Source organism: Drosophila arizonae, chromosome X, assembly GCF_054131065.1.
Source record: "Drosophila arizonae isolate 15081-1271.41 chromosome X, UAZ_ARI_1.0, whole genome shotgun sequence".
NCBI lineage: Eukaryota > Metazoa > Arthropoda > Insecta > Diptera > Drosophilidae > Drosophila > Drosophila arizonae.
The window spans coordinates 30,245,007-30,258,054 of record NC_142927.1 but is presented as its reverse complement, the minus strand read 5'-3'; the positions used below and the strand labels follow the sequence as shown (position 1 = coordinate 30,258,054).

Here is a 13,048-nt window from a genome sequence, read left to right as displayed (position 1 = left end):
CTTTTTGTTGCCCCAAGTACGCAAATTAGTTAAGCTGTATTTTTTTTCATTTATTTATACGACAATTGGCAACGATGACAGTGCTTGTGTGTGTGTGTGTGTAGATGTAGCCGTATTGACACACACACACGTGCACACATGCACACATACATGCATAGTGGGCACTCATAAGCAGCAAAAGTCATCGCATTTTGTTTTACACATTGCGAGTTCTCTTGTTGCTGTTTGTTGTTGCTGTTGTTGTTATTGTTGTTGTTGCTGCGACTGCAAACTTGGCTCACACTCACACTCAGACGCTCACACAGCGACTAAAAAATCCCACTCAAAAATAAAAAAGCACACGCACACACACACACACACATGCAAGCGCTCGCAGAGACACACACACACACGCACGCACACAGAGACAGAAACCTGCGCTCACTTTACAATTACTCATGCGCCCGCCGCGCACTGCTTCTGCTTGTGCTTGTGGAGTGAGGAGCGACTGCGGAAGAGTGTCCGAGGGAGAGGGAGAGAGGAAGCGTGCTTGGGCCGCTTTACCGCTCATTTGTTATGATTTTTCAGTTGGCATTTTTAGTTGTTTTTCTACGCGTTCTGCGATCGGCCGCATTTTCAGCTTTTGCGCTTCGGGCCAACGTGCGTACGTGTATAGACGGTGCTCGTCTCTGTGTGTGCGTATATGTGTGTGTGTGAGTGTGGGGGGGGCGATAAGTCATACGAACTTTGAGTATATCGGCTATATAGTCGCATATTTCGCTGGCCGTAAAATGAATTCGGTTTTATTTTATTTATTTATTTTTTTGTTTTGTAATATTTTTTATTGAAAGTGACTGTGTGTGTGTGTGTGTGTGTGCAGTTAGTTAACTAACAGCCGTGTGTGCCATCTACCCCTCGCTTCGGTGCAGTTTGAGAACCATTGCAGTTTTAGAGCCGCTGCTGCCCGGCTGGCAACAGTTTTCAGCCAAATAAGGCGCGGCCCACAGCAACAGCGTTGAAAGCACGTCGCAGAAAAAAAAAAAAACACAACAAAAATTTACAAAAATGTAAAAAAAAAAAAAAACAACAACAAAAAAACAATTTACAATGTCATTTATGGATTTATGGGCAATGGGCGTACGGCCTACATGCAACAGCAGCAGCAGCAGCAGCAGCAGCAGCAGCTCTATGAGCCAACTCGACAGTTGAAAGCCAAAAATAAAAGTATTGCCAAAAAGAGTAGCAGCAACTATGCAACTGCGCTGCCCGCAGCAGCAGCTGCTGCCGAGAAAGGACAATAGCAGCAACGCGTGCCAGCTCATCGAGCAGCGGCTCTAGGCAGCACAAAGTCAAAGGCAAAAATAGAAGAAATGCAAACAAAAACAATGGCTACTCCCTTATGCAACATCAGACCCCTTTTTGAGAGACACGGCAACACTGTAGGCTACTTCTTTTCAGCTAGAACAGGCAACAGCAAGAGTGAGGCTCCTAAGGGCAGCACGGCAACACTGTTCATCTATCTCTGCATCCATTGCATCCCTTGCATCCCACGGCAACTGTGACTCCACGCCACAGTTAGATCAGTCCTTTGGGGCAAAGAACGTTTCGTTTTCAGTGTGACCAGATGCTTAGTGGAATGAATACTCACTCCACTCTCTCAAGGCAAAGCAACTGCACAGGGAATGCAGCTGTTGCCCTTAGACGCTGACTCACGTCGCGACGCCTCGTTCGATTTGCATTGAAAATGTCGCCAAGCAGCAGCAACAACAAAATATGAATTATCATAGTAAACAGTTAAACGTAAACAGCAGCTTTTTTGGGATTTTTTTCGGCTTTTTTCGTGAACGTCAACATAAAAAATGCAGCAACGGCAGCGTCAGCGTCAGCGTCTCATTTGCAATGCGCCGCACGTTAAGGGCAACAGCAACAGCAACAGCAACGGCAACGGCAGCAACAACAGCAACAATTGAATGAAAACAAAACAAAACATATATATATACATATATTTATGTAAATAAATAAATAAATGAATGCATAAAAGTAACAAGTTTTTCATACTAGTTGTGAATCGCACGAGCGTTGCGAGTGCTTGTTGAATGGAAAGTCCATAAAAATGTTGCTGCTGCTGCTGTTAGTGTTGCTGTTAGTGTTGCTGTTGCTGTTGCCGTTGCTGTTGGACGAGAGAATGGCCATAGAACTATTGGCATTATAGTGCCAGCAACTTTCGCTTTCTCTCTCTCTCTCTCTCACTCACTCACTCACTCACTCCTATTCGCAATGTTTGTCCGTCTCTGTTGTCCAGCCACAGCAGCTGTTAAGGCTTCATTTAAATGCGCATTAAGTTGCATTTACGAGTTAAACAAATGCAGAAACAAAAGCTGAGCAGAGCGAGTTTCGTTCAGTGTTAAATTTATGCGTTGCAGCTGTCAATGTGGAGCATTAGCATTTGCATGGCAGCGAAAAGGGGGGCAGTGGAATGTCTGTTTAGGGCGTGGCCAGCTTCAAATAATTGTATAAACTATTTCTGAAATAGCAGCAGCAGCAGCAGCTAGCAATGTGACAAATCAATCCAGTAAAAAACGAAAACAAAAACAAAAACAATATCGGGGGAAACAAAAGATCAGAGAGGCAGAAAATGGTCTTGTCGACTTTGCACATAAGCGTGGATAACGATGTTGCTGGCGAGCAGCAACAGCAACAGCTACAGCAACAGCAACAGCTAACGACAACAGCAGCTGCGATCGTTCCTAACAGATTAAATGTGCTGTGCAACAACAACAACAACAATAATAATAATAATCAAATTATGAACAACAACAACAAAGAGCCGCCACAAATGTTAGTTGAAAAGGAAAATGAGCAGCAAGGCTTCAGCTTGAGCAGCCACAGCATTAGCATGAATAATAACAAATATTGTGATATGAACGGCAATGCAACGAACAACGAACAACTCTGGCAGCAACAGCAGCAGCAGCAGCAGCAGCATCAAGGATCGTCATCTGCCAGCAATACGCCGTATCGCAGCGGCTCAGCTCTGCGACGTGGCACGCAAATTCAGCGCTCTTCGATGCGTTTGCGACAACAACAGGCAAGTGTGGCAAGGCGCAACAACAGCAACAGTTGCTGCTGCCGTCGCTGTGTTTCCCTTTAAATGGCAGCAACCTTCGGCTGCTATCGCCAGCTGGCTTTATCTACATATATAAGTATATATATATATATGCTAACTAACAAATGGCAACCAGTTAACAGCAAACTAGGCTAACTGGCTGACGCAGTTGCTCGACAACAACAACAGCTTTGCAGCTTTAGCATGAAGATTTCTTTGACAAAGACACTTTAATACTCTAGAAAAGTCACTTCATTTATGATAATCATTATGATTATATACAACAGCAATTCAAAGTGAGCTCCTGATTAACAGCATTTTATAAAAAAAAAAAAGTTTTGCCTTTTTCCCAAACCCAAACTGTTCATGGTTCGTTCAGTTAGCCCGCATTTCCCCAAACTTTGAGCTGAAAATTTGCAAATTATTTGCACAAAATCTCTATCGAGATAGCATATTTCCATATGAGCAAATATTTGCACTGAAATATTTTATACAAACTCCAAGCGATGCTCAAAATTTGTCGCTTAATAAAGAATCCATAATTGCTAAACTTTGACAGATCGCAGAGAGTTAAATAGGTTTTCGGATAACCTTAGTATATCTTTAAATAGTCTAAGGTATAAAAAGTTGTATGTACTTACCCCTGTCCCTTCGTCCTGCTGTGCTTATGTGTGTGTGCATAAAACATGCGTAGAATGATCTGCTTTTCTAAGGATTCAGGGGATTCCATAGTCAAGCTAGACTAGAGCTGTCAACCTTTTTTTTTTAATTGAAAGAAAGATATGAAAATTAAAGTTTGTCCAAATTGTTCTTATCTTATAGTAACCTATGATTAGAGATATGGATGATAAGGAAATATTTTCTTCTTTATTTATTTTATTTACTTTTATTTTTATTTTTTTTTCAAGCAACAATGATTTTCAAGAAAATATAGATAAAGACATATTAAAATGATTATACTTTACTTATGCCAATCTTCTATAACAAAAGATATATTGCTCAATTATAGACATTGAAAGGAAAGTTTTTCCAATTCGTGTCACAAAATCAGAAATGAAACCAATATGCCCAGCATATAAAAGTTAATGAGCATAACAATAAAAACAAACACAACGAATAGGCAAGTTAATAAATTTTTAATTTTTGTGTTACGCCGATTTGCAATATTTACTGTGTGGCCGACGACGAAAATGTTAATAATGATGATGATGATGATAATGAGGTTGACAACGACAATAATGATGATGATGTCATAGTCTATACATTCACAGCAACAACAACCAGAAGTAGAACTAGCATTGAGTTGCTGCTGGTTGCTATACCCTGTAAATTGTTGAGCAAAGCGGGTATATTGCCTCAACTCCATGCAATATATACAGAAATTACTTTGGCTAACAATTTTTAAGGCAGTTACCTAATTATTGCATATGCAAAAATAATAGAATCCGGTTAAAGCTCAGGCAAGAGGGAACTCAACTGAATTTCGTTGTCGTCAGCTCGCCAGGGTAGCGGTCAGTCGAGCACTGCCGGCCAGTTTACATTTACTTGTTTTACAATTGTTGTCACACTTCTGTTGTTGTTGTTGCTGTTGCTGTTGTCAGATGATTGATGAGCCGCAGCTTTAGCGTGTCTTTCTTTTGTTGATCTGCGCGCTTAGTGGAAGATCAAAAAGGGTGCCACGACCCACGCCCCACGCCTCAGGCCCCACGCCCCATGCCCCTTTCCCTGCCTTCTTTTAAATTGAATTCCATCAAATTGCGCATCTCAATTGCGATCGATAGCTGCGTGTGGGCACCAATACCCTCGAGCGGCATGGAAAATAGGGTATGCACGCTGCCAGACTCCCGTTCTAGACTCTCAATACAAATTTTTGTTTTGCTTTTATTTAGGTTTCTTGTTCAATGTCAACCGCGTTTTTTATTTTTTGTAACTTTTATCGTTTTCCATAGTCACGCTAACAGACTGAGCTACCCGTCAAGCCCAAGCCGGCCTCCCGCCTCCCGCCTCCCGCTTGCTCTCGCCCTGTCCCTCTGTCTACACTGCAGACTGTCTGCAATATATTTGCTGATGTCGCTTCTTCTTTCTCCTCTTGTTGCACGCCCCTCTTTGCGCTTCTCATGCGCTGCGTCAAGTTCATATTATGCAAGTTCAGCGAATTTGACTCTCGCTTTTGTTGCTCTCCCGCTCTCTTTGTTCTGCTTGCTCTTTCTCTCTCCCTCTCCCTCTATCTTTCATTCTCTTTAGTTTTGTTTGTGTGCCTTTTGAGCGTCGTCTTTTGTTGTTATTCAATTAAGTTTTTTCCTTTTGTTTCGAAGACAAATGTGTGAGAAAATTGGCAGCAAGGTCCCAGCTGAGATTTTGGCCAGATTTATTATCTCCGCCACTCTCGTTACACATCTCCCTCTCTCTCCACTTCTCTTTCTCTCTGATTTGGTAAAGTCTTGAAGCGGAACACAAAATCTCAACTTCGACACGCGTTTGCTTGCAACTTTGTATGTGTTTCTTATTGATAGAGCTTCAGTTCCCCAGCTCTTCACACAAATCTGATATCATAATATAATAAATATTACATACATATATTTCAATTTGTTCAACTAGCAAATATATGTATAGTATAGACGTGTTTATGTTATGTTATTATAATTTTAAAATTCTAACACTTAGATTGCTCAATGACTCAGAACTTTTAAAGATTTAATTATAGTTCCTAGTTAGCTATACAAAAATGCTGCACTCTGGGGCGTTACAGTCCACGGATGCTGGCGGAACTGTAAAACTTTTCTCACCAATGACTTAATCAAAGCATATATATTTTAATACCTAAAGAAATGTATACCCTGTTGATGGAATGCAAATGGAGTATAGTGAAATAGGCGAGAAACTGGGATTACCTATTTTTATGTACTAAGCATATTCGTATATCTCCTAGAGATACTACTCGAAATCTCAATTTATTAAATGATGTTCAGCTGTCTCCCCCTCTCTTCTCTCTCTCTCTCTCTTTCACTCTCTCTCTCTCTCTCTCTCACTCTCACTAGACCTTTTTTTATCGTGCTTAACCAACGGCAGACTTGTGGCATTTTTACTGCACAGTTTGACATGCATTGTTAGGGATAGAGTCGTATTGTTTGCCCATTGACCTAATGCGAGCCGAGCACCTGCGGCGCTTCTTTAAGCATTTGCCACTGCCTCACGCACTGCGTCCTCCATCCGACCCCGCCCCTTATAGCCAACCCCTTCCTCGTTGCGCTCTTGTGGTCGATGGGTTTTTGGGGCATTTGTGGCATGTCACGCAGAGCTTGTGGCAGGTGGCAAGAATTTGATGCATGCATGCATGGAATTTTACAGGGTATGCCTGCAGTCGATACACTTTGCATTTTTCCTCCTTCTCACCGGTCTTCGAAAAGACTACTAATTCAATTACCATAAAGCCGGTGCGCGAAAGCGGATTAAGTGCGCCAGCTGAAGCCTCAAAGTTCAACTGACCACAAAGAAACCCTTCCTCACCCCTCGCTGCCTCGCTCTGTCTCTGTCTCTGTCTCTCTCTCACATGCACTCGTTCACTTTGTTTCTTGCAGGAGCAATTGCGACGTCGACGCGAGGAGGAGGAGCGCATCGCCCAGCAGAATGAGTTTCTACGCAACAGCTTGCGTGGCTCACGCAAGCTCAAGGCGCTTCAGGATACGGCCACAGCCACGCCCACGGCCGGGAAGGCGCTCGCGCAGCAGCAGCATGCGACTGCAGCAGCAACAACAATTGCTGGCGTCGAGAACGAGGCATATCTGCCGGATGAGGACCTAATGCCAGCGGAACACATCGATGGTAAGTGCCAAAAGCTGCACGGACTATGGGGGATCAAAGGCCAACGAGCAGCTGTCAGACTTTATCCTGTTCTCAGTGAATACGTCAGACAGGATTGTGTGTATCAGCAGCAACTGTCTAACGAAAACTTTCGATGTTATGCTCAGATATTCTTGGAGCAATTCAGTCCGCTTTTCTCCAACAGCTAGTCAAATTGTTGTGAAATTTCGACACAAGGCTTCGATGAAGCCAGATTTATATATCCCATTATCAAATGAGACTGCTTTCATTTGGATGTTGCAGAAGCTGCGTATTAATTTATTGATCACCATCGCTTTGACCGATAAACTATAGACTAGATATCGCAATATGCTGGCCGACAGACGGCTTTGTGTAAGCTATCGATATTATGTTCAGATATTCTTGAAGGAATTCAATTCGGATTGTCCAATTTATATAACCTGTTATCTGGCAAATGAGTCTTATGACTGTTCTTTGATATGTATGTGTTAGAAATACTGTAAATTGAATTACTAATCAACATCAATCCGACCGATACACCATAAATTAGATACATGCTCAAAATGCCCTCCTCCTCCTAACTCAACTAGATAGAATTAATATGGAATAGCACATCTATTGTTGATATAGCCATAGATTAGAGAACCAATTCGTTTCAAAAGTTACATAAATTTCATGAATTAAAATTAGATTCTTTCCAACCCGATATTATTATTATTGCCCTATAATACATTGTCATATCATGACTTGAGAAACCAATCCATGCTTCAAAATATGGCCGCAGCATATACAAATTGTGTAGAAAACGGATCCTTAAGGCTCTGGGGAACACTAATTGAGTTTTAAAAGAGGCCTCAAAATATAGGAAAACGACGTAGCCTCTGTTTGCACTAGGATGAACTTGTCTAATGTGTCACAACTCTGTTTGCAGGCTACGGGGAGCTGATCGCGGCACTGACGCGCCTGCAGAGCCAGCTGGCGAAGAGCGGCCTGAGCAACCTGGCGGGCCGAGTGTCGGCGGCGCATAACGTCCTGGCCACCGCCAGTGTGGCCCATGTGCTGGCCGCCAGGAGCGCGGTGCTGCAGCGCAGGCGCCCGCGGGTGGCCGGGCCGGTGCACTCCGGGGCGCTGGGCTTGCAGAAGGAGATTGTGGAGCTGCTGACGCAGTCGAATACGGCGTCGGCCATTGAGCTGGGCAATCTGCTGACCAGCCACGAGATGGAGGGCCTGCTGTTGGCGCACGACCGCATTGCCAGCCATACGGACGCGTCGCCCTCGCCCATGCCGACGCCCATGCCGACGCCGACGCCCTCACAGACGCCCACGGCGACGGCCACCACGCTGAGCGGCCACAGCAGTCCCGTGGCTGGAGCCAAGGCAGCGGGCACGGCCGCAGCGAGCGGCAGAGCGGCAATGGCGGTGCTGCCGCCAGTGGTGCCGCCAGTGGCCAGCTCGGTGGCGCAGCGCGGAGCCATGCCGCTGCCTGTGGCGGTGGGCGTGCGCGGCGAGTCGCCACCCGGCATGAGCGCCTGCTTCGGCACGCTGAACGACCAGAACGACAACATACGCATCATACAGATCGAGAAGTCCACCGAGCCGCTGGGCGCAACGGTGCGCAACGAGGGCGAGGCGGTGGTCATCGGCCGCATCGTGCGCGGCGGTGCCGCCGAGAAGTCCGGCCTGCTGCACGAGGGCGACGAGATACTGGAGGTGAATGGTCAGGAGCTGCGGGGCAAGACGGTGAATGAGGTGTGCGCCCTGTTGGGCGCCATGCAGGGCACGCTCACGTTCTTGATTGTGCCCGCCGGCAGTCCGCCGCCCGGCGGCGGCCTCTGCAGCGGCCTGGGCATGCATCACGTGGGCGGGATGGCGCATCGTGATACGGCCGTGCTGCACGTGCGGGCACACTTCGACTATGATCCGGAGGATGATCTGTACATACCGTGCCGGGAGCTGGGCATCAGCTTCCAGAAGGGCGATGTGCTGCATGTGATATCCCGCGAGGATCCCAACTGGTGGCAGGCGTACCGCGAGGGCGAGGAAGATCAAACGCTGGCCGGCCTCATTCCTAGTCAGTCCTTCCAGCATCAGCGCGAGACCATGAAGCTAGCCATTGCCGAGGAGGCGGGTCTGGCGCGCTCCCGCGGCAAGGAGGGTGCCACCAGCAAGGGTGCAACGCTTCTCTGCGCTCGCAAGGGCCGCAAGAAGAAGAAGAAGGCCAGCTCCGAGGCAGGGTAAGTCGACAAGACAGCTAGACCGATTGGTAGCACACTCTCTAACCGATCTCCTATGCCATCGCAGCTATCCGCTGTATGCTACGACAGCGCCCGACGAAACGGACCCCGAGGAGATACTCACCTACGAGGAGGTTGCGCTCTACTACCCCCGCGCCACTCACAAGCGCCCCATTGTCCTTATCGGCCCACCCAACATTGGCCGGCACGAACTACGCCAGCGCCTGATGGCCGACTCCGAGCGTTTCTCGGCTGCAGTGCCACGTAAGTAGAGGATTGGTCCCTGATAGGCTTCGCATTATCCCAGCATGGGCGTGCTTAGCCTGTGACTCTCTTTCCCTCTCTGCCTCAATCTCTATATCTATCTCTATCTCTGTCTGTCTTAATTACTCTTACTCTCTCTCTCGCAGTTTTCTATTTGCTTGAGGAGAAACTTAAACCAGCTAAGGGTAAAGCAGTCGCAACTGATTCCCAGCGCATTGCTAGCATTACCCAAGCCCTGAGTAAAGCACATCAGCAACACGGCGGGTCTGTCAGAAGAATGCGTTTCCACTTTTCCGTTGTATAAGCCCCAGCTCTTTGCTGACTATTTAGGTCTCATAGGATCTACCTCAGGAATGAGTCGAGTTCTCAGTCTTCTCGTGTTGCGGATGCGTCTTTGCTCAGTGCTGGCTTCTTTACTCCCAACTCCCTCAGTACCCTTGCACTACCGTCTCTCGATATCGATATCCGTTAACTTCAACTCCCTCTCTTCCACATGTGCAGACACATCCCGTGCCCGGCGAGAGGGCGAGGTGCCCGGCGTGGATTATCATTTCATCACGCGACAAGCCTTCGAAGCAGACATTCTGGCGCGTCGCTTCGTGGAGCATGGCGAATACGAGAAGGCCTACTATGGTAAATATGCCACGCCTACCATTTGGTATGGATGCATTCATATCATCTCTCCCATCGCAGGCACATCACTGGAGGCCATTCGCACAGTCGTTGCCAGTGGAAAGATTTGTGTGCTGAACTTGCATCCGCAGAGCCTGAAGCTGCTGCGTGCCTCCGACCTGAAGCCCTATGTGGTGCTGGTGGCACCGCCCAGTCTCGACAAGCTGCGCCAGAAGAAACTGCGCAACGGCGAGCCGTTCAAGGTACGTTATTTCGTTATCGTTATCGCTGATTGCGATCAATTTCATAGAGTCGATCGATAGATCGAAATCGATTAATCACATTATTTAAATCATTGCTATTGCCTTTTGGCAGGAGGAGGAGCTGAAGGACATCATCGCCACCGCACGAGACATGGAGGCGCGCTGGGGTCACCTCTTCGACATGATCATTATCAACAACGACACGGAGCGAGCTTATCACCAGCTGCTGGCGGAGATCAATTCGCTGGAGCGCGAGCCCCAATGGGTGCCCGCCCAGTGGGTGCACAACAATCGCGACGAATCATAATGTCCTCATCGCCGACTGCTGCCCCAACTCCAGATCCAGCCACAACCTCAGCGCCAGTCAGCGTTAGCTTTGTAAATACTTTTCAATTTAGCCATGTGAAGGTGAAGCAGCTGCAGAAACAGCAAATCAGCAAATCAGCTGATTGGCGGATCAGTGGGCCAAGTCATCCCTTTGCTATGCGTATTATCGGGCGTGGAGTGTCTGCACTTACACATACAGCTATATATCTATATAGTGAGCCCATTTAACTACTTATTTACTTTTGTACTTAACCCGCTCCCATATACTCGTATTATTTATGAATGTTTGTATGTATGTGTATATTGTTTGTTGCAAATACATTTGAAGCATTTCAAATACAAAATGCAAATATTTTCAAGCATTCCAATTATTAAATATATCTTTACACATACACATACTTATAAATATATATATTTTTTTTATTATTATTATTATTATTATAATTTTTTTTTTTTTTAATTTACTTTATGTATGTTCACAAAAATTGTTATTCAATTTTAACACTAAAAAAAAACCCGATATTTTTTATATATTTTTTCTTATGTATTTTCAATTATAAGAAATATTTTTTGAGCACTTCCTTAATTTCAAAGGCGAATTGAAATTGTAAAAAAAGTGAAATATAAGAGTTTCAATTGTTGTAACACGGGCCAGTCTGTACTCTAGTTCGAATTCGATATCGAATTCCAGCTCCAACTCAAAAATATTCATTCACATGTTAAAATAACAGAACGAAAACAAAGATCCCTGCTACGCGCAGGAAAGGGAGAGAACGAGAGGTAGGGAATGGAAGTGCAAAGGGCAGAAGCAAGCAAATGTTACAATTACGTAATCTATTTACTTTATTTAAATATATATACATACATATACTTATGTATGTATACATATAAATATACACATAAATTATATGCAAAAACAAAAACAATTAATTTTTAATGACAAGCTACGAAAAGCAGCAAATGAAGCGAGCGATAGAAAGAGATAGTAATAGGTAACAACACCAACAACAACAAAGAAAGGAATCAGAACGTCATTGCCAAATAAAACAAATAAAAAAATAAATAAATATAACAAATACCAAGTATGAATATTAAAACAAAAACAGAAAACATTCCGCCAGCAAGCTAAAAAAATAGTATGAAATACATTATGAAATAGTATCTTAAATAGGCACTGTAAAAAATGATTATAAAAATAAAAATTAACAAACAAATAAAGAATATAAACAATTGAAGAAACAACTAGGCATTAGGCTAAGCGAAATGCAGAATGGAATAAATAGAAAACAAAAAAGAAAAGATAAAAATAAAATAAATGTTGTAATTAATTATTTAAAATGCGACTAGTAAATTGCAAAAAAAAAAGAAATAATAATAATAATAAAAGAAAAGAAAATAAACAAAAATCCCAAACAGAACTAAAGGTCTAAATCGAATTAGTTGCGCAATTTTAGACATGAATATATATAAATAATATATCTATATGTATAGTGATACATATAGATATATACAAGTATACATTTATAACAAATTAGTTGAATGTGCAACAATTTTATTAAGGAAATCCAACAAAAACAACAAGATAACGGCGTCAAGTAAATAAATTAGCAAACTATGTTACACAATGTTGAACACTTCAAAGATTCTAAAACACGAAAAAACAAAATACAAAAACCAGCAACAACAAAACGAAAATATATATAAATATATATAATATTTTTTTTTTTTGTGTAGTCAGCAAGGTATAAAAACAAAAATGTGTGTGCAGTAAATTTGTTTAAGTTTTTATTTATACGTATTGAAAAACAAAAATCCAATAAATATGAAGTATTAATAAAACTACCAATTTAGTACATGTGATGTATGAAAGAGCACGAGCAAACAATAAATAAAAGTCATATTCAAATTTCAGTTTATTTGGCGGCAAGGCGTTGCCAGAAACTGCATTCGCAACACTATTGCCATGGCGGCTAACAGAATCGCCGGGCACTTAACAGAATTGCGCAAGCAGTGTGACCGTCGCTCGTAACAGTGCATTGTGAGTTAGCATACGCTTTTGCTGCACAAAGTTCATTTACTTGTGTCTCTTTCTTGCCTCCTCTCACTCATTTTACTTTAGCTGAGCAGACTGTGTCGACGCGTTAGCTCAGTCCTCACACTAGCGTTGACTGCCAATCGTTGTGGGTTTACTTTAATATTTTTTTTGCGCTTTTTGTTAATGGTGTGATATCAAAGTGCATTTAGTTTTTGCCAGTGCTTGCTTTTTTATAGCAAAAAAAAAAAAATAATCTTATCGTAAGCATGAGTGACAACACAAATGATTGCTAAGTGAATTCGAACCGGTCGCAACATTGAAGTAGCTTAAGAACAACAGCAATTGACAACAAACAAACAAACGCCGTGTTTTTTGCCGTTTAGTCATCCACTGCTATACCGCCGTG

General features: G+C 43.6%; 1 protein-coding gene across 12 annotated transcripts in view; it reads left to right on the top strand.

The window, feature by feature from the left end:
- sdt (MAGUK p55 family member stardust) overlaps nt 1–12,925 on the top strand; it is an 84,601-nt gene extending 71,676 nt beyond the window's left edge. For 7 of the 12 annotated variants that reach the window (XM_089475770.1, XM_089475769.1, XM_089475771.1 and 4 more), the window contains 7 exons: nt 6,664–6,907; nt 7,839–9,141; nt 9,209–9,405; nt 9,552–9,590; nt 9,907–10,038; nt 10,099–10,280; nt 10,393–12,925. In XM_089475770.1, coding sequence (XP_089331896.1) covers nt 6,664–6,907; nt 7,839–9,141; nt 9,209–9,405; nt 9,552–9,590; nt 9,907–10,038; nt 10,099–10,280; nt 10,393–10,587 — 2,292 coding nt within the window. In that variant the 3' untranslated portion in view covers nt 10,588–12,925. Of the gene's footprint in view, nt 1–561; nt 644–2,512; nt 3,068–6,663; nt 6,908–7,838; nt 9,142–9,208; nt 9,406–9,551; nt 9,591–9,906; nt 10,039–10,098; nt 10,281–10,392 lie in introns of those variants that run through there. The other 5 variants (XM_089475772.1, XM_089475776.1, XM_018013723.2 and 2 more) reach the window with 2 other exon arrangements.
- The last annotated feature ends 123 nt before the right edge of the window (nt 12,926–13,048 follow it).